The sequence below is a fragment of the Coenobita brevimanus genome, chromosome 44, assembly GCF_032717465.1.
Source record: "Coenobita brevimanus isolate Jiangsu-jjx chromosome 44, ASM3271746v2, whole genome shotgun sequence".
Classification (NCBI taxonomy): domain Eukaryota; kingdom Metazoa; phylum Arthropoda; class Malacostraca; order Decapoda; family Coenobitidae; genus Coenobita; species Coenobita brevimanus.
The window spans coordinates 33,173,473-33,200,655 of record NC_136997.1 but is presented as its reverse complement, the minus strand read 5'-3'; the positions used below and the strand labels follow the sequence as shown (position 1 = coordinate 33,200,655).

At 42.4% G+C, this 27,183-nt stretch overlaps 1 protein-coding gene across 1 annotated transcript in view; it reads right to left on the bottom strand.

The window, feature by feature from the left end:
• The window catches only part of LOC145398047 (glutamate receptor ionotropic, delta-1-like), a 328,107-nt gene that overhangs the window by 273,658 nt on the left and 27,266 nt on the right, over positions 1 to 27,183 (bottom strand). Inside the window, exon 3 of the mRNA XM_080271009.1 lies at positions 1,531 to 2,567. Coding sequence (XP_080127135.1) covers positions 1,531 to 2,567 — 1,037 coding nt within the window. The remainder of the gene's footprint in view (positions 1 to 1,530; positions 2,568 to 27,183) is intronic.

Here is a 27,183-nt window from a genome sequence, read left to right as displayed (position 1 = left end):
CACACACACACACACACACACACACACACACACCGCTCGCTGGCTCAATGGTAAAGTTCTCGCTTGCCATCTGGTAGATGGGAGTTTGCGCCTCGCTCAGGTTGCAAAAAGTTTCACTGACGAAGTGGGCGGATACTGTCCCCCTTGAGCAAGGGGATGGTTGTGTGCGTGTGTGAAGGTCACACCCTTGCCCTTAGATCGGACTATATGAGCTCTCAGCTCCCTTCCAGGAAGGTAAAAGCTGACGATCACGACCATCAAGTTATCCTGACCAACCCGGTGAATTACACACACTATGTGTGTATGCTTTATGTTTTATTTATGATACATGAGTGTGTGTGTGTGTGTGTGTGTGTGTGTGTGTGTGTGTGTGGATGTATGTGTGTGAGTGTGAGTGTGTGTGTGTGTGTGTGTGTGTAATTCACCGGGTGGGCCAGGATCACTTGATGGTCGTGATTGTCAGCTTTTTACCCTCCCGGAAGGGAGCTGAGAGCTCATATAGTCCGATCTAAGGGCAAGGCTGTGACCTTCACACACGCACACACCCGTCCCCTTGCTCAAGGGGGACAGTAACCACCCACTTCGTCAGTGAAACTTTTCGCAACCTGAGCGAGGCGGGAACTCCCGTCCACCAGTTGGCAAGCGAGAGCATTACCACTGCACCAGCGAGCAATGTGTGTGTGTGTGTGTGTGTGTGTGTGTGTGTGTGTGTGTGTGTGTGTGTGTGTGTATACTGCATATGAGCAATTGCTCTTGGCAAAATAAGTCGTAATAGATACTACTACTCCACATACTATATAATACTGATTAGCAAAATTTTTTTTTTCTGTTAACGGATCGGTATTCTGATATCAAAGTACTGGCTTGGTCAGAGATATAAAATGACACGGGAGCTACTTCACCAAGTAAATAACGGTACAGTACCGCGTAATGAAATACACTGCGCCAAGAAGAAAGTTCAAAGTCTGCAGTTTTATTCCTTTATCAGTGAATAACATTACAAAGTACACAAACATGCATGACAGTAACATATAATACAAACATGTACAAGGTACACTTAGTGCAGTCTATGACTTGTGTTACAGAATGTGTCTATAGCTAGTAACAACGTGAATCAGTTTTCCTCATGTAAGTTTACGGCTGGTGATACACACATTAGGCAATGGAATTGTGTAGAAGGCGAGGTAGTGCAGATGGAATAAACGGGAAAACACGCCCAGCAGAGAGTGAATGTCTTATTCTAACTGGAAAGAAGAAGAATGATAACAAAGGAAGGTAGACTGAGTGTAGTTGCTATAGATGCATGTTGAAAGAGTTTAACTGATGACGGATTTGTGCTGCGGTCCCACTGGAAACAAACAATAATGACTAAATAAACGTTCTCACACAGCAACTAATATAACAAATGCTGTCAAGAACAAATTAGTTAACACATCACAACGAAACAGAAGATGAGATCTGGAAATGAAGGTTTAGTTCTTTATGACATAGGGTTAGTAAAGTGTGAATTGTGTTTGTGTGGTTTGTCACCTGGAGAGCGATACCGATGGGGTCGCTGACGTGGTGGAGTCTGTGAACGAGGAACGCCAATACAGAGGAAATCACCACTGTGGTGACAAACACCAAACACCAAGTTAATGGGGAAAAGGGATAAAGTATGTTCCTCCACTGGGGTAATGGCTGAGGTACCTCCAGAATGATTCCATGACTGGTTTCCCAATATGGGTAGGTCCAGTCAAAGTCGCTGATTGCGTCAGCAGTAATTTCGTGTACATTGATCACTAAATCATTCCCTTTATACATCAGCTCAGCAAACAGCCCGTCCCATGTCCCATTCAGTTTTTCGCCCCACACTACTTCATCCATATGGATGTATACCATCTGAAAGTTAAGTTTATTGGCTATAATCTGTGCAGCGTCTGAGTTTCCTCCTGTACAACTACCTTCTTTATCCAAATAATGGAATGGTTGACCATAGCACAGCATTGGCACCTTCAGGACTTGGCCTGCAAAATTGTGGAAGCGAGGAGTAAAGAGTGCTTGCCGGCTGTAAAATTTATCAGGACTCCAGACTCCCATGGGTGTCTTGATGACAGACTGACCCAGTTTCTCGTGGTGTACAGGTCTGGAGGTGTAGAGGAGGAGGCGGGTGTGGCTGGCATGGACTGCTGGCTGGAGGAGCAGGATAAACCTGGAGCGCTGAATGACAGGCTGGCTGAGGATGGTGGTGGTGTTGAGGTGCGGGTCCAGGCAGAAGAGGACGAGGTAGCTGGGGTTCCAGTGTTTGTTGTCTGCCAGGAGGAGAAGGAAGGCGGTGGGGTCATTGTGGAAGAGGAGGATGATGGTGAGAAGAGAGCCTTGGGTATAGTGGGCGGGATGGGCGGTGTGGAGGAGTGAGTCCTGGGTGGCGAGGAGGACGGGCGTGTGGGAGGTTCCGACCGCCGACACCACCCGGCCCACATCCAACAGGGAATGACTGTGGTCGTCCGTGGCCAGCAGGAGGTTGTGGCCTCTTAGCGACCCCGATACCAGTGTGGTAAGAGCGTCTTGAACCAGGAATCCGCCCTCTGAGGGAAGGAATTGTATAATAGAACGTGTTATTGCTCTAATCATGTGGTGGAGAACTACTTCATTTGTGGCACTAAAGAAAGAGTGCTTCATTATAAAATGAAAAATTTGAATAGCATAAATTACAAACGACTACGACTGAAAATGTAAGTGTTCAGGTATTTCACTTATAAATGAATGAACACAATTTATGGAGTGCATACAATGAATGCTTGGACACAAATAATAAGGATGTGTATGGTGTTGCAGGAGTGTCGGTTATTAAAGTTAGAGGAATAGTTCTGAAGGACTATGGAAGCTCAACGTACAGAGGAAGAGAAATGGGAAGTAGTTGGCAAGACAATTGAAAATGCAAAGGTGCAAAGGTATGAGTATTTCTGGTGTTAGAGCGTTGTGCTCAGATGTTCCTTGCCGCCGGAAATGAGCAATAGAAAGATGTAATAAATTATTTCTTAGAAATTATTGCTGTGAAAAGTCTGCTAGGGCAAAGTACAAATACAGGGCAGGACGGCCCTGTCGGGGTGATTGCTTGCCTGTGGGTCATGGGTCTGGTCTCCCAGAAAAGAACAATAATAGCACCTTGAGGGGTCACTAACCACAAAGCAAGAGGAAGAACGCGTCAGTCGGCACCAACTTGCTACTGGAGTTCCTCCCAGTGGGAAAAAACACTTCCATTGGTGTAACAAGATCTGTGACTCCCATGTAGGATTTCACTGGCATCTGTGTCCACATCAGCACCAAGATACATTGTAACTCCATTACCGTTTCATCAGTTCATCGCCTTAGAGCAGCGTCGTCATCGACTACAACGGACTGCTCTAAACAAATGTCCGTGTGTGTGTGTGTGTGTGTGTGTGTGTGTGTGTGTGTGTGTGTCCTACAGCCAGGATCTGGTAATTACTTCGGTGTATCTTTTTTTATCACATGTGACAGATGATGATATTGATATGCTTGAAAACGACCACCAGGATTACATATAACCATATAGAAGTGGAAATGTCCTAGGCTGTAAATATTTTTATCAGTTATTTTGTAAAAATGCAAGTTTTGTGTAATTTTATATTTAAAATAGTGACAGCAAAAGTTGTGGATAGGGAAATGAATCTCTTAGTAAAATGCGAAGGCTGTAGAGTTGCACATCCGACATTGATATAATGTGCTGCTTGCTGATGAAGAAACAGGTGACGCTTTGGCTTAGAGTCTTATACAGTAACTGTTAATGACAGGGTCAAAAAAAAAAAAAAAATGTGATAGGTATAACGTGTTGGTCGTTGAGAGACGTAGTAATTCATACAGTAATGTGCTTGTGAACTGAACGTGACTTGAAGTGGCGGAAGAATGTCAGGTATGCCAAACAGAATTCCTCTGAACGAAATGCGGGCAGAAAGCCGAGTATGGCTGACGAAAGAGGCCTGCATGAAGGTACGTTCGTACTCACATTACGTATGGATACGATATTTTGGTGCGACATGAGTTTGAAGTGTCATTGGTGAGAGAGTAGTAAATGAGTGGGAACCTCTTGATATAAGGAATATCGTAGAAAACCTGGACATAAATGACTGCTTTTGCCCCTGCATTAAAGGTATCAAAGACTGCAGTTGACTTGCAAAAACTGGACAGGATAAGGAATATAGATTTATAAAGTATAAATAAAGAAGTCTGTTGATTGAAGGGTAGGGGAGAGTGCTTTGATGGCATGGTTTCATAGACTGCATATAGCGCACGAAGTTGTTCCCGAACGCCTGTGATGATGTAACTTTTCCTGAGAACATAATCATTAATTGATCTTATGGATATACTTAATTGCATACCATCCTAAAAGCAAAAGTTCCACGTAAGATCGTTCAACCCACGACATCACCGAATACAACCACACTGAAGATATCAAGTGCTAGCCCTTGTGTCCGCCAATGCAGTACTTGGCCGGGTGTACACTCCCAAAGTTCATTACCCTGGCGGGGCGCCATATATATATATATATATATATATATATATAGATAGATAGATTTATTGCCAGACGCCTCAATCCCGTTTGAGGTGGCCACAAACAAATCGCCTCCAAGTCTCCCTGTCCCCCTCCATTTCACTGCCCTGCTCCCAACTCACACCCCCCTCTCTCATATACCTCTCCACCCCATCCCTCCATCTCATCCTCGGCCTCCCCCTCCCTCTTTCCCCCTCCACCTCACTCACATACACTCTCTTCATCAGTCTTTCACCCTCCATCCTCTCCACATGACCAAACCACCTCAGTGTGTTCCTCATAACGCTTCCTATCACATCCACATCAACACCACGACGCTCCTTTATATCCTCATTCGTCAGCCTGTCTCTCCATGTGACTCCACAGGCTCCTCTTAAATAACTCATTTCCACTGCTCTCACTCTTGACTTGTGTCCTTCCAACAACGTCCAAGCTTCACTTCCGTACATTAGAGTTGGTATCACAATACTGTCATGTAGTAACTTTTTCACTTCCATGCTCACTTCCCTGTTTCTTAACACTGCTTTCAAAGAGCCAGCAACCTTTCTTCCCTGCTGTACCCTTTCAAGCACTTCACCCTCCAAACCTCCTTCCTTACTCATCACACTACCCAAGTACTTAACCCGCCCCATCCCGACGACGTATGGGTACGTCACCACGATTTACATTTGCCAGTCCCGGTGACGTACCAGTACGTCGTGCAATTGCAATGTGCATAATTTCGACAATTTTCAAATTTCGCACTTGATTTGCGATACGTACCCTCGCCTGACCTTCCCCTACCTGCCACCAGGCGGGGACACTCGGCGACCCCGCGCGACCCGCGCTAGCCCGCCACTCGTCCACTCACCTGGTAGCCACGATCCTGCTCAGACATGGCTAAGAGAGGTCTCTCAGAGAGCGAAATTCAAGTCGCCCTGGACACCTTTACCGGTGACAGTGATTCCCCACTGGATGACGAGGAGATGGACAAGGATTATGTGCAGCCAGAGGAGGAAGAAACCACCAGCAGTGACGAGGAAGTTCCGTCACCAAGGAAGCGGTAGTACGTGACATACCGTGCTGCTAGAGAGGGGCAGGAGGTAAAGAAAGCACGTGGTATATCATATCCCTATCCCCAGCATGCCTTGGAAGCAGAATTCGAGGTCGAGGACGAGGACGAGGACGGAGCCGTGGGACGTGCTGCCACGTGGTATGGACGGGAGGTGATTACACATCGTGGCCCAGAGCGCACACCACGTCGTATGAGCAGGTATGGGCCTAGCATTCTGTTTGGGGAGCTAGGAAGTGAAGTGGAGGGAGTGGGGAGTGAAATGGAAAGTCCTGGGATTAGGGAAAGTGAGAGTGACGTGGGTGAGTCATTGCTCTCAATACGCAGTGTGAGACGACAGAGTGGATCACGTGGGCCAGTGCAGGTGCGTTCATTATCACGTGGGGTTGTGAGGGAGGGGGAAGGTGGGGAGGAACCACTCCAAAGCACGTCTTATGCTCCCCAATATCCCCTAACACTTGGTCGAGCAAGGTTGCGTGAGAGAGCACGTGGTGTGGTAATGGCGGGGGAAGGTGGGGAGGAACCATTCCCCAGAACGTCTTCTGCTCCCCAATATTCAACAATTTCATCCCCACAGCCCCCTAATGTTCCTCAAGGCCGTAAGGGTAAGGGAAAGGGAAAGGGTAAAGGCAGAGGGAAGAGGAATGACAGTGGGGAAGCCCTTCGTACTCCTTCACCCCAACCTCCCCAACGAGGATCTCCTCCCCACCCAGACGAAGGCGGTGATGGGGACGAGGGATTTGTGTCGTGGGATTGGGAGGATGGGAGTGATTATTCTCCCCTCATTCACCCCTTCACTGAGCAAGGGCGATCTGGCTGCATTGCACCAGGTATTCACTGTAATTCAAGCAGGTTGGATTTTTTCTACCTGTTTTTCAGTGAGGCCTTCGTTGATCAGATCGTTTTTCAAACAAACCTGTTTGCAAGCGCCCAGCGCCTAGAAAGTGAAAGATTGGGAACAAGGAGTAGGCATTCTATGATTTATGATTACCCTGTCTCCATTCCAGAAATGTTCTTATTTTTTGCCCTTGTCCTTTTGATGGGTATAATAAGAAAAAATAGAATTCCTGCTTACTGGACTACGGACCCTGTTATGTTTACCCTCATATTTGGTCAAATGATGAGCCGTAATCGGTTTCAACAAATTCTAAGTCGCCTCCATTTTTATGATGCTCATGACCCTGCAAATGCAAACAACACTGACAAAATGAGGCGAATTCGGTTGGTCTTTGATCACCTCAGGCAAACCTTTCGTTCCTCGTTCTATCCCTATAGAGATCTCGTCATAGACGAGAGTCTCGTGTTGTGGAGAGGCAATATTTCATTCAGACAGTATATACCCAGCAAAAGGCACCGTTTTGGGTTCAAGATCTTTGTTATGTGTGACTGTAGGACTGGATACGTGCAAGACATAGTCTTGTACACCGGTGCACAGACAGACATAATAGAAGATCGAAGTATAGGACTTTCGGGAGCAGTGGTAAAGACGGATACAAGACTACCTTCATCGTGGTCACGTTCTCTACCTCGACAACTGGTACACTAGCCCTCTTCTCGCTCGTTATCTTCACAGACATGAAACGGGAGTCTGTGGAACCGTAAAGGTGAACCGGCGTCACATGGTCAAGGTAGGGCGGAAACTTGCAAGGAGTGAGGTTGTCTTCTTCAAAGCCAACAACATCCTTGCAACAATGTGGAACCACAACAGAGAAGTAAGCCTCTTGTCCACGGTTCACCGCCCCTTGATGCACCGTACTGATTCTGTTGATTACCATAGCGAGAGCAGGCGTCGTGTTTGGAAACCTGAGTGTGTAATGGATTACAATATAAACATGCGCCTCGTGGACCAGTCTGACTCCATGATATCGACGGTAGAGTGTGCCAGGACCACGATGAAGTGGTATAAGAAACTGTTCTTTCACTTACTAGATATCACTGCTCTGAATTGCCACCACCTTCACGCCATGACCACAGGAGTTCAGGAAACATTTGAAGGGTTTGTGAGGGAGCTCACACAAGAAATCTTTGCTAAGTATGCTGTTGAAAGGCCCCAACAGCGCCCCCGCACTGCCCCTATTACCCAGACTCCCCAGAGAATATCCGGCCGCCATTTCCCCACTCCTATCCCTCCCCAGCCCAACAGACCTAGGCCCCAGCGCAGGTGTCACGTGTGCAGTAATTCCCAGGTGAGACTCACGACACAGAGGAAGGACACCCGCTATGAGTGCGTGCAGTGTGACGTGGGTCTGTGTATTCACCCATGTTTTAGTGAATATCACACGTTGCTGCAATTTTAGCATGGTGTGAATGCGAAAGGACGCTGAAATTATGAGGTAAATGCGACAGACAGAAGCTCTGTGAAAATATCAGTCATGTGGATCGCCAAATATTAGTATAAAGTGCTTACGGGTAGAACATAAGTGAAAACATTGGGTGTAAGTATATAAATCTGCCCTAAGTTGAAACTTACATAGAGAGGGTTCTTTGATGCGATATTCTGTCGCTCAGTGCAACAAATACGGCCCCTTATTATATATTTATTATTATGTGACATTCTTACGGGTATAATATAAGTTCAAATTATTGTATATGATGATGTATATTCTAAGTCAAATATTCATAGCGTGTCTATAAAGATAAGATTTCCTGACGCTTAGTCGAATGAATAAGGCACGTATTAGTCAAAATAAAAGTCAGCAAGTGATAAAGTGAATAATTAGTATATAAGTGTGTGAGTGAATTAGTATATAAGTGTGTATTATGTATGACGAAACATTCCTTGCGAGGGTATTTTCAGGCGATATTCTCACGCTCACTTGAATAAATAATGGCAGTAAGTATGTACAGTGCATTCTAGGGGTGTAAACGTGTGTAATGTAAGTGGGAAAATATAATTGGAGTGAATAAATAAAGTAGATGATGAAACACGAGTGTTTGAGATCGTGGTTGCTACGTGAATAGGCGCTAGCATATCGCTAAATGCCCACGTAATGAATGAAAATAATTGAAAACCTTCACAGTGGTGGAGGAAAGGTTCTATGTAAATGGGAAAATAATTGGAAAGTAATAAAACAATTTGGTATGTTGAAATACGAGTCATAGTGAGTGCGCTTACTAAGCTGATGTGCGCTAAACTTATGCTGCATGTCATCATAATGAATGAAAACATCTGAAAACACTTACAAACAGTTGTAATTGGTAAATTGTCATTGAAACAGAAGCATACAAGTAGAAAAAATTATAGTTTGACTCATACCAGAAACTTAGCATATAGCATGTTACGACTCGAACCTAACTCGCTATGCTAGCGCGATGGTACAATGCTTATTTTTCCTATATATGTGTCTGAAATCCATTATATTGTTACTGTTATTGTTTATTAGTTCAAATTCAATAAATGTAGAGGTGTTGTGTGTTGTTTGTCCCATTATTCCTTACCATAGAAAACGTAAACGCATATCCAGCCCATTACAGAATACGATACCTGCGGGGGGAAACCACACCTGCACAGACCACTTATAGACCGCAGAGACCACTTTCTTCATGATTTTCCATCGTTTCTCGACCTAAGCGGAAGTTTTAGAAGAAAAAAAATTTTTCCAAAAAGGCTCGGGACTGGGGGATGTCATAGATGCGGAAAGGCTCGGGACGTGATGGGTTAAACGTACTCACATTTTCCAATTCCTCACCATCCGACCTCGCTCTACAATCACTGACTTCATCTCTCTCAAAGACCATCACTTTACTCTTCCCTACATTCACCTTCAGATTCCGTTTCTTACACACTCTCCCAAACTCATCCACAAAGCCTTGCAGCTCCCCTTCGTCTTCACTCAACAACACAGTATCATCTGCAAACAACAGTACAGAGAGTTTCCAAACACAATCCTCTCTCACCAGGGCCACTCCAACATCCACTACCCTACCTTGTACCTCTTTTATTACCCCATCCATGTACAGATTGAACAACCATGGAGAAATGACACATCCCTGTTTCAACCCAACTTTCAAAGAGAAAAATTCACTTAGTTCACCATCCACACGCACTGCAGCCTTTGCACCATCGTACATACTCTTCACAGCATTCAACAACTTCCCATCTACGCCATATATTCTTAACACTTTCCACAATCCTTGTCTATCCACCCTGTCATATGCTTCCTCTAAATCCATGAAAGCCGCATACAACTTCTTTCCCTTCTCTAGAAACTTTTCCACTAAAGATCTAAGAATGAATATCTGATCTACACAACGTCTTCCCTTCCTAAAGCCTCCCTGTTCTTCTCCAACTAATTTCTCTGTTCTTTCTCTAACTCTGTCTGTAAGTATCCTACCATACACTTTTCCTATTATACTAAGAAGACAAATGCCCCTATGATTACCACACACTTCTTTTTCCCCTTTTCCTTTGCACAAGGGAATAATTATACCTGACATCCAATCCTCCGGGACTCTACCTTCCTCCCAGGCCAATCTGCACATCTTCCACATCCATTCTACTACTATCTCTCCCCCATGCTTCAGCATTTCACCACACACTCCATCAATTCCTGGGGCTTTCCCCGATTTAACTTTCTTCATTGCTTCCACAACTTCTATCCTACTGATTTCTTCCTGTCTTCTCACCTCCCTCCTTCTCTCAGCCATTCCCCAGCCACTTATACTTGCTTTACTTCCATCATCTACGTTCAACAATTCCTTAAAGTGTTCTCTCCATCTACTCACTTTTTCTCCCTTCTCAACTAGTAATCTACCATTTTTATCTTTTCCTCCCCTGTTAACTTCACTTCCACCCTGTCTTACTCTTTTCACCTCTCTCCAGAACATATTCTTACAGTCCCTCCACTTTACACTCAAATTCCTTCCAAATTCCTCATCCACTCTCTTCTTACTCTCTCTTACTAATCTTTTCACCTCTCTCTTTCTTTCTACATATAACTCTCTCTTCTGCCTCTCAACTTCTTCCACGCCCCTATTTCTCATCCATTCATTGTATGCTTTCTTCTTTTGTGCCACAGCCTGTTTCACCTCTTCAGTCCATCACGCTGTTCCTTGCACCCCCCTCCGTCTTCTCTTCCTTCCACACACCACATCACATGATGCACATATTTCTTCTGTAAATATTTTACACACACCTTCCACGTCTCCCATCTGCTCCAATTCATATTTGCCCAATCGTTCCTCCACTTCTCTCTTATACTCTGCCTTTTTCTCATCCTCTTGTAACCTTTCCACTCTCCTTGCAACTACTCCTTCCTCTCGTCTTTCCCTTCTATTTCTCCATTCTAATTGGACCTTGATTCTGGCCACCACCAAGTAGTGGTCAGAAAGTCCACTCCCCCAACCTCTATAAACTCTTGCATCCATTACACATCTTCGCATCCTTTCATCCACACACACATAATCAATCATTGCCTTCCTTTCATTCAGTTCACCACCCACCCTTCTCATCACTCGCCATGTATACCTATGGATCATTTTATGCTTGAAGAGGGTTTTGGCTATCACCAACCCCCTCCCAGCACAAATGTCCACTAACGCACTCCCATTCTCATCTATCACAGCAGGCACACCCCACTCACCAACTATTCCATCCACCTTCACATTCCCAACTTTACCATTCATATCACCAATCAAAAACACTCTCTCATTCATTCCAAACTTTTCCATGCACAGTTCTACATTTGTCCAGAACTCTTCTCTCACTTTTCTAGCACGATCTTGAGTTAGCGCATACACACACACACACACAGACACACACACACACACACACACACACACACACATATATATATATATATATATATATATATCTATATATATATATATATATATATATATATATATATATATATGTATATTGTTACGGAACAGAGAAAGATAATGTACACTTTAAGTGAGAATACTAAAAATCACTACTGTCCCGTAAAGTTCCAGGTTCAAAACGAAAGAGTTAGATAAAATTTCAAGTTAAAGTTTAATGCACAAACTAACAACAAAACATTCAGGACTCATAACGATAATGTAATGGCAAAAAACAGGTTAAATATATGGTTAACTGCAATAGCCTCTATTAACACGAAATTAGCAAGATTAAATATATCTAAGTCAGCCCTGATAAAATGAAAATACACTGGGTAATGCTCAGTTAATGCAAGATAAATTATTACAGATACAAACTATTATTAATGATGGCTGACAATAGTGACAATAAGAACATTACATGAATTACAAAAAACGTCACTAAGCCTAAGAATTAACACCTTATGCAACACAGTACAAGAACAAAATCCAACAACACTCATACTCAAATTACACAGCTGCTTGATGGTTGGAGACTTCCTGAGCACTCACAATAACTGTACAGGGGAGGACAGAGATGTGAACAAAATGAGGAGTAGATCTAAGTGGCAATTAATGTAGAGACTGAGCTCATTATATAGGGGCCGGCAGAGCTTGATACAACTTGTAAGAAGGACGCGCAAATGAAGCCATGGGGACAAAGAGTTGACAATCCCGCTCTGAACAACAGAAAGGACGACTTACTCTACTATAACGGTAGAAGGGGGGACTGAGGCAGAACACGCTCGTGATCAAACATGCAGCATACTGTGCGTTAAAATTACACAAAGGATGATGAAAGCATAGGCTATGTAACACCTCCCCACAAAGAAAAAGAAATTTACAAAGGAAATTTCTTATTACTCTAAAACAATCTGTCTAAAGTCTAGATAAGCAATCTGCAATAACATTTTCTTTCCCCTTGACATGTTGTATGTCTAATGAATACTCCTGGAGAAGTAGACTCCATCTTGTCAATCTCTGATTTTTATCTTTAAACTTACTAAGGAATTTCAGTGGGTTATGATCGGTATAAATGACTATGGGGTCAAAACCAGAACACAAATAAAATGAAAAATGCTGTAAACCCAAAATCAAGGCCAAAAGCTCTTTCTCAATAGTTGAGTAGTTCTTTTGAGGTGGAGTGAACTTCTTACTGTAATAAGATACAGGGTGTTCAATACCCTGATCATCCTCTTGCAGTAGAACAGCCCCAGCTCCTGTATCACTTGCATCAACAGCCATCTTAAAAGGCTTAGCAAAATTTGCAGTAGCAAGCACTGGCTGACTTAATAGAATAGCTTTAAGTTTGTTGAAAGAGGATTCACAGTTATCGTCCAGACAAATTTAACTCCCTTTTTCAGTAGGTCTGTAAGTGGTGATACAAGAATAGAAAAGTTAAGAACAAATCTCCTGTAATAACCTACCATTCCCAAAAATCTTTGTAGCTCTTTCCTACTTTTAGGTCTGGGAAGATCACTTATAACCTGAACCTTAGCTCCTGATGGTGCAACATGTCCATCACCAATTACGTACCCAAGGTACTGAACTTTAGCTTGACCAAACTCACACTTTGATAGATTAGCTATAAGATTAGCCTGAACCAAACGCTCAAGAAATTTACTGACATGGCATAGGTGATCTTTCCAGTTGTCACTGAAGATTAATACATCATCAATATAAACGACACACCCGGCCAAACCCTCTGTTACAACATTCATGAGCTTCTGAAATGTGGCTGGTGCATTCTTCATACCATATGGCATTACAGAACATGCAAAAGTCTTTCCTAGTGTTACAAAACATGAGATCTCCCTAGCACGTTCAGTCATAGGTACTTGCCAGTATCCCTTTAACAAATCAAACTTACTTATGTACCTACCCTTCCGATCTTGTCTATGCAATCTTCCACGTGAGGGAGAGTGTAAGTGTCTGTTTTGGTTCTCTGATTAACACGTCTGTAGTCAATGCAAAGCCGCTGTGACGCACCTGGTTTAGGGACTAGAGTGACAGGAGAACTCCACTCGCTCTGACAGGGCTCAATCATCTTGTGGTCCAACGGGTAGCCAAGCTCTTTCTGGATGAGAGGAACTTTCACTGGGTTTACACGGTAAGGAGACAGTTTAATTGGCTTTGCGTCTCCAACATCGACATCATGCATCAACACAGTGGTTCTTCCTGGAGTGGCACGGAACACTTGCGGGTACTCCTGCAGTAATGCCGAAAACTCCTGCCTTTCCTCGGGAGGTAGATGAGAAAGCTTAGTCTGGAGATCATTCATGATATCAGGATTCTTCCCCAAACTATCACTCAGGCTCATACTGCGTGGGAGAGCTTCACTTGCAGACTCGGGTGGAACAGCTACAGTGCAGACTGGATTATTTTCGTCCCGCCTGTGATATAACTTTAGCATGTTGATGTGACATAGTTGCTTGTTCTTTCTACGATCTGGTGTGGCAATGACATAGTTGACATCACTGAGTTTCTTCTCCACGAAATAAGGACCACTAATCTTGGCTTGAAGAGGTTGCCCATGAACTGGTAGCAGAATCAAAACCTGATCTCCTGGCTGAAAGTGGCATAACCTGGACTTCTTATCATACCAAGTCTTCATCTTCTCCTGAGCAGCTCCTAAATTCTCTCTCACCAGCTGTAAAGCAGTGGACAGCCGTTCTTTGAACTTCATCACATACTCCAGCAGGTTGACGTCATCTTCCTCCGACAGCCAGCATTCCTTGAGTAGCTTAAGGGGTCCTCTTACCTCATGGCCAAACAGTAGTTCAAAAGGTGAGAAGCCCAGTGATTCATTTGGAGATTCTCTTGCGGCAAATACAACGAATGGAAGACCTTTATCCCAGTCTTTCTGATGTTCCAAAAAGTATTTCTTGAGCATCAGTTTGAGTGTTTGATGATATCTCTCCAACGCTCCTTGGGTCTGGGGATGGTAAGCTGAAGACGTGATCTGGGTGATGCCCAACTCTTTCAGAGACTGCTTGAAAACGTTTGACATGAAATTACTTCCTCGGTCTGACTGTACCTCCTTGGGCAGACCAAACTTTGTGAAGAACCCTAGCATTTCCTTAACCACGTTCTTTGCTAAGATATTTCTAAGTGGAATGGCTTCAGGATAACGAGTAGCCATATCAATCAGGGTCAACACATAAGAAAATCCTGAAGAAGTCTTAGGAAGAGGGCCCACAATGTCCACCAACACACGGGTGAAAGGCGCCTCAAAAGGAGGAATGGGAACTAGAGGTGCAACCTTTTCGGTCTGATTACACTTCCCCACAACTTGACAGGTTTGACAAGACTTACAATACCAGGAAACATCCCTGAAGATACCTGGCCAGTAGAAGTGTTTCAAAATGCGTGCCACAGTCTTCCTCACTCCAAGGTGTCCTGCCAAACTGGAATCATGAGCCACTCTAATGATATCCTGCCTACAAACACGAGGGATGACAACTTGATGTACAACCTCCCATTCACAGTCGGCTGATACTGTTGGGGGTCTCCACTTCCTCATAAGTACTCCTGACTTTATATAATAACAAGTAGAAGCACCAGATGACTCTTCCTCACTGCAAGCAGAGTTAGCTAGACCTTTCAACTCAGGGTCAGCAACCTGCAACACAACCAACTCTTGATGAGACAAATTATTAACACTACGCGGTACTGCCTCATCTGGTGAGTGGTCCAAATTAGCAAGAAAAGTGTCAGCTAGGATAACATCATCATCATCATTATCCTCTAAATCACCAGTAACTTTAGACCTAGCCCCAGTGACAGCACATGCAGGGAACACATCAGGGACATCACAATCCTGGGCCGTAGCCACTGGCTCACTAGACAACTGAGGAGCTGGACACACTTGACTTCCACTAATATCATTTCCAAGTAAGAAAGTTACACCTGACATTGGGAGTGTCTCAACCAACCCAACCATAACGGATCCATTAACAAAACCAGACTCTAAATTCACTCTGCACAGAGGGACAGAGAAGTAATTATTCCCTACACCTTGTAAAATTACAGTTTCATCAGAGGAATTAACATTAGAGCCTAGAACACTGGTCAGCATAAGGGATTGGCAAGCACCTGTATCACGATATATTTGAACTGATTTCCTGTCATTACTGTCCAGAGGACTGACAAAACCATCAGACAGGAAATTAGCACATGAACTCTTGAGAGTGTCACCCACGTTACTGCTCAAAAGAGGAGCTCCATCATGAGAATTTAAGTTACCCCTCAAAGCAGGTTCAGTTAACTCAGTTAAAGAATTCTGGGAACTCTCAAGGGTGGACACTAGACCAATTGACTAAATATTTAAAGACTCCTTTTTGTTCACATCACGCTGTCTCCTGAAACATTTCTCCGTAGTATGACCAAGCTTACTACAATAAGTACATTTACTTTTCTGAAATCTAGAGGTGAAGCTGGTATTTACTTCCTGAGAAACATTATCTTTATTCTCTTTCCTGTTACCTGTACTCTGAGTAGAGGCAACGTACTTACTCTCAGCTTTCCCTTTTTCTTTAGAATTTTTCTTGTGAGTGAGAACATATTCATCAGCTAAAACTGCAGCATCAAACAAATTATCTATTCTTCTCTCATCAAGATATAGGCTTACATCTTTATTAACACACCTCTTGAAGTCCTCCAGCAAAATCATCTGCTTAATTTTACCAAAATCAGAATCCACATTCTTAGAATTTAACCACTGCTCTAACAGATCTTCTTTGATTTTTGCATACTCAACATGGGATTGCTTATCTTGCTTGTAAGTTGTCCTAAATTTTACTCTATAAGCTTCAGGAACAAGCTCATAGGCCTTAAGAATCAATCTCTTAACGACATCATAATTATCAGATTGATCCTGAGGCAAAGATGCATAAGTTACTTGAGCTTTACCAGTGAGAACAGTTTGAAGGAGTACTGGCCAATACTTTTTGGGCCAATTAAAACCTGTAGCTACCCTCTCAAACAACTGAAAATACTTTGTTAAATCAGATTCATTAAAAGGAGGGACAAGTTTAAAATTTTTTGCCACATCAAAATCATAAGAGCTAGATGATCCAGTTCCACCTTGTTTCATCCGATACTCATGGTCTGCCTGAATCCTAGCAATTTCAATTTGTGCCTGAGCCTCCTTAGAACGGGCCTGAAATTCAGCCTCCTTAGCACGAGACTCCGCCTCCTTACCCTGAGCCTCCTGCAGGGCTAGCTGTAACTTAGCTAATTCAATCTGCGTTTGCTCATTTGGAGGAGTTACATTAAACAAGCTTTCATCGATCATGTCAACAATTTGATCTTTAGAATGATGAGAGCGAACAGCAATTCCCAATTGTTGAGCAACAAGCTTAAGTTCATTCTTTGTTCTGTTTTCTACATCACACACTGTTTGCACATTTGACAAAAAATCTTTGGCTTCATCAAGTGTAGTAATAGTAGACATCATGAATAAATCACAGTCACAAAATATCCAGGAATATCCTTATGATAATATCCTGAATAACCTGATAAGAGGTTGCCAAATTTATGTTACAGAACAGAGAAAGATAATGTACACTTTAAGTGAGAATACTAAAAATCACTGCTGTCCCGTAAAGTTCCAGGTTCAAAACAAACGAGTTAGATAAAATTACAAGTTAAAGTTTAATGCACAAACTAACAACAAAACATTCAGGACTCATAAGGATAATGTAATGGCAAAAAACAGGTTAAATATATGGTTAACTGCAATAGCCTCTATTAACACGAAATTAGCAAGATTAAATATATCTAAGTCAGCCCAGATAAAATGAAAATACACTGGGTAATGCTCAGTTAATGCAAGATAAATTATTACAGATACAAACTATTATTAATGATGGCTGACAATAGTGACAATAAGAACCTTACATGAATTACAAAAAAGGTCACTAGGCCTAAGAATTAACACCTTATGCTACACAGTACAAGAACTAAATGCAACAACACTCATACTCAAATTACACAGCTGCTTGATGGTTGGAGACTTCCTGAGCACTCACAATAACTGTACAGGGGAGGACAGAGATGTCAACAAAATGAGGAGTAGATCTAAGTGGCAATTAATGTAGAGACTGAGCTCATTATATAGGGGCCGGCAGAGCTTGATACAACTTGTAAGAAGGACGCGCAAATGAAGCCATGGGGACAAAGAGTTGACAATCCCGCTCTGAACAACAGAAAGGACGACTTACTCTACTATAACGGTAGAAGGGGGGGACTGAGGCAGAACACGCTCGTGATCAAACATGCAGCATACTGTACATTAAAATTACACAAAGGATGATGAAATCATAGGCTATGTAACAATACATATATATATATATATATATATATATATATATATATATATATATATATATATGTGTGTGTGTGTGTGTGTGTGTGTGTGTGTGTGTGTGTTAAATGACCTAAACAGAGAAAGTCTCAAAGTAGGGCTAAAGATGAACTGGAGTAAAACTAAAGTAATGTTTAATCCTCAAACGCCAAAGAGCGTCATAAGAATAAGCGGAGAAATTCTTGAAGAAGTTGAGGAGTCCAATTACCTGGGACAAATACTAAAATCAATGAAAGATAATGATAGCGAAATAAAAAGACGCATACAATTGGATGAAAAGCTTTCGGTAAACATAGAAACATTATGAAATGTAGCTTGCCAATTTGTATGAAACGAAAAGTCTATGGCGAATGTATAATTCCAGCTATGACGTATGGTTGAGAGACTTGGAAACTGACAAAATCGATAGAAAATAAATTAATTCTTTCTCAGAGAGCAATGGAAAGGTCAATGTTGGGAATATCGTTAAGAGACATGAAAAGATCAACTTGGGTGGGATAGCAGACTAAAGTCAAAGATATAGAAATTATAAAAGAACAGAAGTGGAGGTGGGCAGGCCATGTAGCAAGAACAAGGGATATTCGATGGAGCAAGAGGTTGACTGACTAGACACCAAGAGATGGTAAGCGTAGAAGAAAAAGGCCAGACAGGAGGTGGAGAGATGAGATAGAGAAATTTGCAGGGAAAACTTGGCAAAGATTGGCTCAGCCAAGGAATTCATGGAGAAGGTTGAGGGAGGCCTTTGTTCAGCAGTGGACTTATAATGGCTGATGATGATGATGATATATATATATATATATATATATATATATATATATATATATATATATATAAATAAATGTGTATATATATATATATATATATATATATTCTTTCTCATGTGAGCTCCTCCCACATTGACTAGGCCGCCACAACACGTTTGTCTTACATCGTTCGCTGGCTAGTCACACCACAACAACAATGAAGCAGGTGAATTTAACCTCCCAAAACAAGCGACTGCTATTGTCTTGTTTAACCAGAATTAAAATATTATTGCATTACACCTCCTCAAGAACTGCTAACACAGGCTTACCCGGTAACACCTAATCGGTGGTAGGTGGGGACTGAGTGGAGGAATGCCTCGTCACGGACAGGGGGAGTATTTATAAGCACTGCTCAACTGAAGTGGTTAACAATCAAGTTGGAATTAAGAGTAAATGGAAAAAAGAAATGTTTGCAATATTTGTTACATGATATGGAGACCTCTTTGTTCTGTGAAATGAGTATGATCGCTTCTTCCCAGTCTTATTAGTCTCTCCAAGAGTTTCTATTTGTTCCTTACACGCTCACTTATAGACTACCTCTGCAGATACGACAGTAATTTATAATTAGAACTGTTAAATCACCAGTTATGAGGAAAGTTAAGAGGAAATAGTTGCTCTCTCTGAAAAGTAAACAAATTAGAGTGGGAAGCATGTTCGTAATAATGCGATGCCACACCCCACCTCGAGGTTGACAGCATTTTCTCTCTACTTGGACAATTGATACCGCAGCTGGGATGAGTCCCCTGCTCGCTGACCAGTCGCAGTCGATGGTCGAGTATTGTTGGGAGCAGGAGTCATGTTGTGCTTGTCGAGGCAGGACTTGTTGCGTTTTACTGTGAGAATTTCTATTTTACCTTATAAATTCGTGTAATCATATATCTTGGGGAACCTTCAGTCATCAGCAGCTTTGTGAATGTTTCGCCTGATAAAAATGGCACGTTGTTCGTGAGTGAACACTGTGTGTGTGTGTGTGTGTATGTGTGTGTGTGTGTGTGTATGGACAACATGTGGAATGCTTACAGGGACTGCTTTAGTTAGAAATGCTAAAGTGGTGAGTGGTGTGGCAAGAGTAACAACAAAGAAGAAAGGTACGGCACGATGGGATGGGGAGGTTAAGAGAGCAGTGGAGGAAAAGAGGAAGAACTGGCTAAAGTGGTTACAGGATAAGTGTTCATTTGAAATAAGAACTGAGTATATTGAGAGCGAGAAGCATGTACAGAGACTAGTGAAGAGGAAAAAGAAGGAGGTAAATGGTGATCTAGGAAGAACAATAAATGCGACCTACTCCGAAAATAGAAGTTATTTTGGAAAGAGGTGCAGAAATGTGGAAATGAAAGCGGAAAGAAATGTGATTGTGTGAAGGAGATAGGTGGTAGATTATTAACCCATGAGAATGAATTAACCCGTCACGTCCCGAGCTATTTCGCACCTCAGACACCCCCCAATCCCGAGGTGGTTTTGAAAAAAATTTTTAGGCTAAAACCTCCGCTTTTGGTGAGAAACATCGAAAAATCATAAAGAAATTGCTCACCTGAGGTTTAAAATACTCGATCCAGGTACTAGTACCTCCTTACCTGCCTGGGTTTTCTAAAAGGCTGGCACCAAAGAAAACGAGTTCTATGGGAGGGTAACTATTTCACACCACTCATAAACGGTATTTATTTATTTACTTGGTCGAATTTATATTTAGTACGAGAGTATATTGGTTTTCAAACAGTAATATATGCATTATAAGCATTGTTTCACTCACTAACTCATCACCATACCTGACCTTCTTTTGCCACATTACCTGATCATTATTTCTGACTGTTTCTTCCTCTAATGCTATGTAAACTTTGTCCTCAACATTGTCATCGATTGGGGAATCACTCTGGCCCTGAATGTCTTTACTGGCCAGGTCACTGGTAACAGGTGAATTCTCAAGAAAATGGCATGAGGGGGGGAAGGGGGAGGTTATGTGGTGTAAGGCATTGTTCCTGCTTGGCATCTTGTAGAGGAATAGATGAAGGTGTCCTGTGTATACATACGAAAAATCATGTGCGAAAATTGAAAATTGTGCAAATTAGGGATCTTACAATTGCACAATGTACCAGTATGTCATCAGGACTGGCAAATGCAAAATGTTGCAACGTACCCATATGTCGATGGGACGGGGCGGGTTAAGGACCAGATGGAAAGAATATTTTGAAAGCCTGATGAATGGGAATAGACATAGCAGAGCGGATTTAAACATGACTGGTTTTGGGGGGGTGCAGAGAAGGAATGCATTGCCAGGACACGTGACACTTGCACAGTTGAAGAGTGCTGTGAAGCGGCTGAAAAATGGGAGAGCAGCTGGAGTTGATGAGGTGTATGCAGAGATGCTTAACCCGCCCCGTCCCGTCGATGTATGGGTACGTTGCAACGATTTGCGTATCCCAGTCCCGGCGACGTACCAATACGTCAGGCAATTGCAAGGTCCCTAATTTGCACAATTTTCAATTTTTGCGCGTGATTTTTCGTATGTATACACGGGACACCTTCCTCTATTCCTCTACAAGATGCCAAGCAGGGACAATGCCTTACACCGCATAACCTCCCTGCTCCCCACCTCACGCCATTGTCTTGGCAATTCACCTGTTACCAGTGACCTGGCCAGTAAAGGTATTCAGGGCCAGAGTGATTCCCCAATCGATGACAATGTGGGGGACAATGTTTACATAGCATTAGAAGAAGAAACAGTCAGAAATAATGATCAGGTAATGTGGCAAAAAAAAGGTCAGGTATGGTGATTAGTTAGTGTGTGAAACAATGCTTATAATGCCATTATTACTGCTTGAAAACCAATATACTCTCATACTACTTATAAATTCGTACCAAGTAAATAAATAAATACCATTTATGAGTGGATTAAATAGTTACCCTCCAATAGAACTCGTTTTCTTTGGTGCCAGCATGTTAGAAAACCCAGTCAGGTAAGGAGGAACTCCTACGTGGATTGAGTATTTTAAACCTCAGGTGAGCAATTTCTTTATGAATTTTAGATGTTTCTCACCAAAAGCGAAGATTTTAGCCAAAAAAAAAAAAAAAATCGAAAATACCTCTGGACTGGGGTATGCTGGAGGTGCGGAAAACCTCGGGACGTGACGGGTTAAGTGTAGAGGAGAGAGTGGAATGAAGTGCTTGTTGGAGATATGTAAGAAGGCCTGGATGAGTGAAACTGTGCCTGCAGAGTGGAAAAAGGCTGTGATTGGACCCCCTGTACAAAAATAAAGGTGAACAAAGTGAGTGCAAGAATTATTGTGGCATAAGTTTAAACAGAGCGGTAGGGAAGGTATATGGACGAATTATTATAGAGAAAGCAAGAAAGATATCAGAAGTCCTAGTGAGTGACGAAAAGGGTGGCTTTAGGAGTGGCAGAGGATGTGTGGATGCGGTGAGACAGATAGCAGAGAAGGCTTGTGAGAAGGACCGTAAGATGTTTATGGCATTCATGGATCTGGGAAAAGCATACGACAAAGTAGACAAAGACGGACTGTGGAAAGTTTTGCGCATATACCGTGTAGATGGTAAACTGCTAGGTGCTGTCAAGAGTTTTTATGATGGTAGCGAAGCATGTGTAAAATGGGCACCTAAGTGAATGGTTCAAGATCGGTGTTATGTGATGACCCCATGGATGTTCAATATGTATATAACATATATATATATATATATATATATATATATATATATATATATATATATATATATATATATATATATATATATATATATAAATATATATATATATATATATATATATATATATATATATATATATATATATTCCTTCAATCTTTCCTCGTCGTTCTGCCCACGGGTGACTTTACACTCCCTCTTCTGTCTTTCTTTCCTTCATTCTTTCCTCTTCCTTCTACCTGTCGGTGCCTCTACACTGAGTGACAAGCAAATAGTTTCTTGTACACCAGGAAATCATTTACTACACTGGGTGGTAACCATATAACCAAATTTTGGCGCCTGGCGGTTTAGTGGGTAATTATTGCACTCCAATCAGATTGAACCAGTGAAGTTTTATATCCAAGGGATGGTTGGGGTTTATTGCTCATGTATTGCCACTCAGAGATAAATGATGCTGGTCACTTTCATCTTAAATGTCAGGACCAACTTGCCTAGCCTGGGGGAAGGGTTTTTTTTCAAGAATACTCCCCCAGTATCCCTGCTTGTCGTAAAAGACGACTAAAAGGGTTGGCGGAGGGTTAGTGCCCCTCCAAGGAAAATAACTAACTAAAAAAACAAGCAAGAAGCCTCGGACAAGGACTGACCAAACGATGACGACCAAGGAGCGGACAAAGGACATGGTAATTGGAACTTGGAATGTAAGGGGAGTGAATGATGAAGTGAAAGAGAGAGAGATTGTCCAGGTGCTTGAGGGTGCGAAAGTGGATGTATGTGGAATAACTGAAACAAAATGGAGAGGAGATAGTGTGAGAGAATGGGAGTATGGATGGGGTATATGTGCAGGAGTAGGTGAGAATTAGAGGGCAAAGGAAGGAATATGTATAGTGGTGAGTAAAAGATGGAAAAGGATCAGTTGGGTCAAGGATTGTGTGGGTAAAGTTGAAAGTTGGAATACAAATGTGGGCGATTGTGTGTGTGTATGCACTAACGCGAGATCGTGCCAGAAGAGTGAGAGAAGAGTTCTGGACAAATGTAGAAGTGTGCATGGAAAAGTTTGGAAGGAATGAGAGAGTGTTTTTGATTGGTGATATGAATGGTAAAGTTGGGAATGTGAAGGTGGATGGAATAGTTGGTGAGTGGGGTGTGCCTGCTGAGATAGATGAGAATGGGAGTGCGTTAGTGGACATTTGTGTTGTGAGGGGGTTGGTGATAGCCAATACCCTCTTCAGGCATAGAATGATCCACAGGTATACATGGCGAGTGATGCGAAGGGTGGGTGGTGAACTGAATGAAAGGAAGGCAATGATTGATTATGTGTGTGTGGATGAAAGGATGCGAAGATGTGTAAAGGATGCAAGAGTGTATAGAGGTTGGGGGAGTGGACTTTCTGACCACTACTTGGTGGTGGCCAGAATTAGAATGCAAGTAAGATGGAGGAATAGAAGAATGGAAAACGAGAGGAAGGAGTAGTTGCAAGGAGAGTGGAAAGGTTACAAGAGGATGAGAAAAAGGCAGAGTATAAGAGAAGTGGAGGAACGATTGGGCAAATATGAATTGGAGCAGATGGGAGACGTGGAAGGTGTGTGTAAGATATTTACAGAAGAAATTTGTGCAGCATGTGATGTGGTGTGTGGAAGGAAGAGAAGATGGAGGGGGGTGCAAAGAACAGCGTGGTGGACTGAAGAGGTGAAACAGGCTGTGGCACAAAAGAAGAAAGCATACAATAAATGGATGAGAAATAGGGGCGTGGAAGAAGTTGAGAGGCGGAAGAGAGAGTTACATGTGTAAAGAAAGAAAGAGGTGAAAAGATTAGTAAGAGAGAGTAAGAAGAGAGTGGATGAGGAATTTGGAAGGAATTTGAGTGTAAAGTGGAGGGACTGTAAGAAAATGTTCTCGAGAGAGGTGAAAAGAGTAAGACAGGGTGGAAGTGAAGTTAGCAGGGGAGTGAAAGATAAAAATGGTAGATTACTAGTGGAGAAGGGAGAAAAAGTGAGCAGACGGAGAGAACACTTTAAGGAATTGTTGAACGTAGAGGATGGACGTAATGCGAGTATAGGTGGTTGGTGAATGGCTGGGAGAAGGAGGGAGATGAAAAGACAGGAAGAAATCAATAGGACAGAAGTTGTGGAGGCAATGAAGAAAGTTAAATCGGGGAAAGCCCCAGGAATTGATGGAGTGTGTGGTGAAATGCTGAAGCATGGGGGAGAGATAGTAGTAGAATGGATGTGGAAGATGTGCAGATTGGCCTGGGAGGAAGGTAGAGTCCCGGAGGATTGGAAGTCAGGTATAATTATTCACTTGTACAAAGGAAAAGGGGAAAAAGAAGTGTGTGGTAATCATAGGGGCATTTGTCTTCTTAGTATAATAGGAAAAGTGTATGGTAGGATACTTATAGATAGAGTTAGAGAAAGAACAGAAAAATTAGTTGGAGAAGAACAGGGAGGCTTTAGGAAGGGAAGACGTTGTGTAGATCAGATATTCATTCTTAGATCTTTAGTGGAAAAGTTTCTAGAGAAGGGAAAGAAACTGTATGCGGCTTTCATGGATTTGGAGAAAGCATATGACAGGGTGAATAGACAAGGATTGTGGAAAGTGTTAAGAATATATGGAGTAGATGGGAAGTTGCTGAATGCTGTGAAGAGTATGTACGATGGTGCAAAGGCTGCAGTGCGTGTTGATGGTGAACTAAGTGAATTTTTCTCTTTGAAAGTTGGTTTGAAAAAGGGATGTGTCATGTCTCCATGGTTGTTCAATCTGTACATGGATGGGGTAATAAAAGAGGTACAAGGTAGGGTAGTGGATGTTGGAGTGGCCCTGGTGAGAGAGGATAGTGTTTGGAAACTCCCTGTACTGTTGTTTGCAGATGGTACTGTGTTGTTGAGTGAAGACGAAGGGGAACTGCAAGGCTTGGTGGATGAGTTTGAGAGAGTGTGTAAGAAATGGAATCTAAAGGTGAATGTAGGGAAGAGTAAAGTGATGGTCTCTGAGAGAGGTGAAGTTAGTGAATGTACAGCGAGGTTGGATGGTGAGGAATTTTAAAATGTGAGTACGTTTAAGTATTTGGGTAGTGTGATGAGTAAGGATGGAGGTTTGGAGGATGAATGCTTGGACATAAATAATAAGGATATGTATGGTGTTGCAGGAGTGTCGGCTATTAAAGCTAGAGGAACAGTTCTGAAGGACTATGGAAGCTCAACGTACAGAGGAAGAGATATGGGAAGTAGTTGACAAGACAATTGAAAATGCAAAGGTGCAAAGGTATGAGTATTTCTGGTGTTAGAGCGTTGTGCTCAGATGTTCCTTGCCGCCGCAAATGAGCAATAGAAAGATGTAATAAATTATTTCTTAGAAATTATTGCTGTGAAAAGTCTGCTAGGGCAAAGTACAAATACAGGGCAGGACGGCCCTGTCGGGGTGATTGCTTGCCTGTGGGTCATGGGTCTGGTCTCCCAGAAAAGAACAATAATAGCACCTTGAGGGGTCACTAACCACAAAGCAAGAGGAAGAAAGCGTCAGTCGGCACCAACTTGCTACTGGAGTTCCTCCCAGTGGGAAACAACACTTCCATTAGTGTAACAAGATCTGTGACTCCCATGTAGGATTTCACTGGCATCTGTGTCCACATCAGCACCAAGATACATTGTAACTCCATTACCGTTTCATCAGTTCATCGCCTTAGAGCAGCGTCGTCATCGACTACAACGGACTGCTCTAAACAAATGTCCGTGTGTGTGTGTGTGTGTGTGTGTGTGTGTGTGTGTGTGTGTGTGTGTGTGTCCTGCAGCCAGGATCTGGTAATTACTTCGGTGTATCTTTTTTTATCACATGTGACAGATGATGATATTGATATGCTTGAAAACGACCACCAGGATTACATATAACCATATAGAAGTGGAAATGTCCTATTCTGTAAATATTTTTATCAGTTATTTTGTAAAAATGCAAGTTTTGTGTAATTTTATATTTAAAATAGTGACAGCAAAAGTTGTGGATAGGGAAATGAATCTCTTAGTAAAATGCGAAGGCTGTAGAGTTGCACATCCGACATTGATATAATGTGCTGCTTGCTGATGAAGAAACAGGTGACGCTTTGGCTTAGAGTCTTATACAGTAACTGTTAATGACAGGGTCAAAAAAAAAAAAATGTGATAGGTATAACGTGTTGGTCGTTGAGAGACGTAGTAATTCATACAGTGATGTGCTTGTGAATCGAACGTGACTTGAAGTGGCGGAAGAATGTCAGGTATGCCAAACAGAATTCCTCTGAATGAAATGCGGGCAGAAAGCCGAGTATGGCTGACGAAAGAGGCCTGCATGAAGGTACGTTCGTACTCACATTACGTATGGATGCGATATTTTGGTGCGACATGAGTTTGAAGTGTCATTGGTGAGAGACAAGTAAATGAGTGGGAACCACTTGATATAAGAAGTATCGTAGAAAACCTGGACATAAATGACTGCTTTCGTCCCCGCATTAAAGGTATCAAGGACTGCAGTTGACTTGCAAAAACTGGACAGGATAAGGAATATAGATTTATAAAGTATAAATAAAGAAGTCTGTTGATTGAAGGGTAGGGGAGAGTGCTTTGATGGCATGGTTACATAGACTGCATATAGCGCACGAACGTGGCTCCCGAACGCCTGTGATGATGTAACTTTTCCTGAGAACATAATCATTAATTGATCTTATGGATATACTTAATTGCATACCATCCTAAAAGCAAAAGTTCCACTTAAGATCGTTCAACCCACGACATCACCGAATACAACCACACTGAAGATATCAAGTGCTAGCCCTTGTGTCCGCCAATGCAGTACGTGGCCGGGTGTACACTCAGAAATTTCATTACCTGGCGGGGCCCCATATATATATATATATATATATATATATATATATATATATATATATATA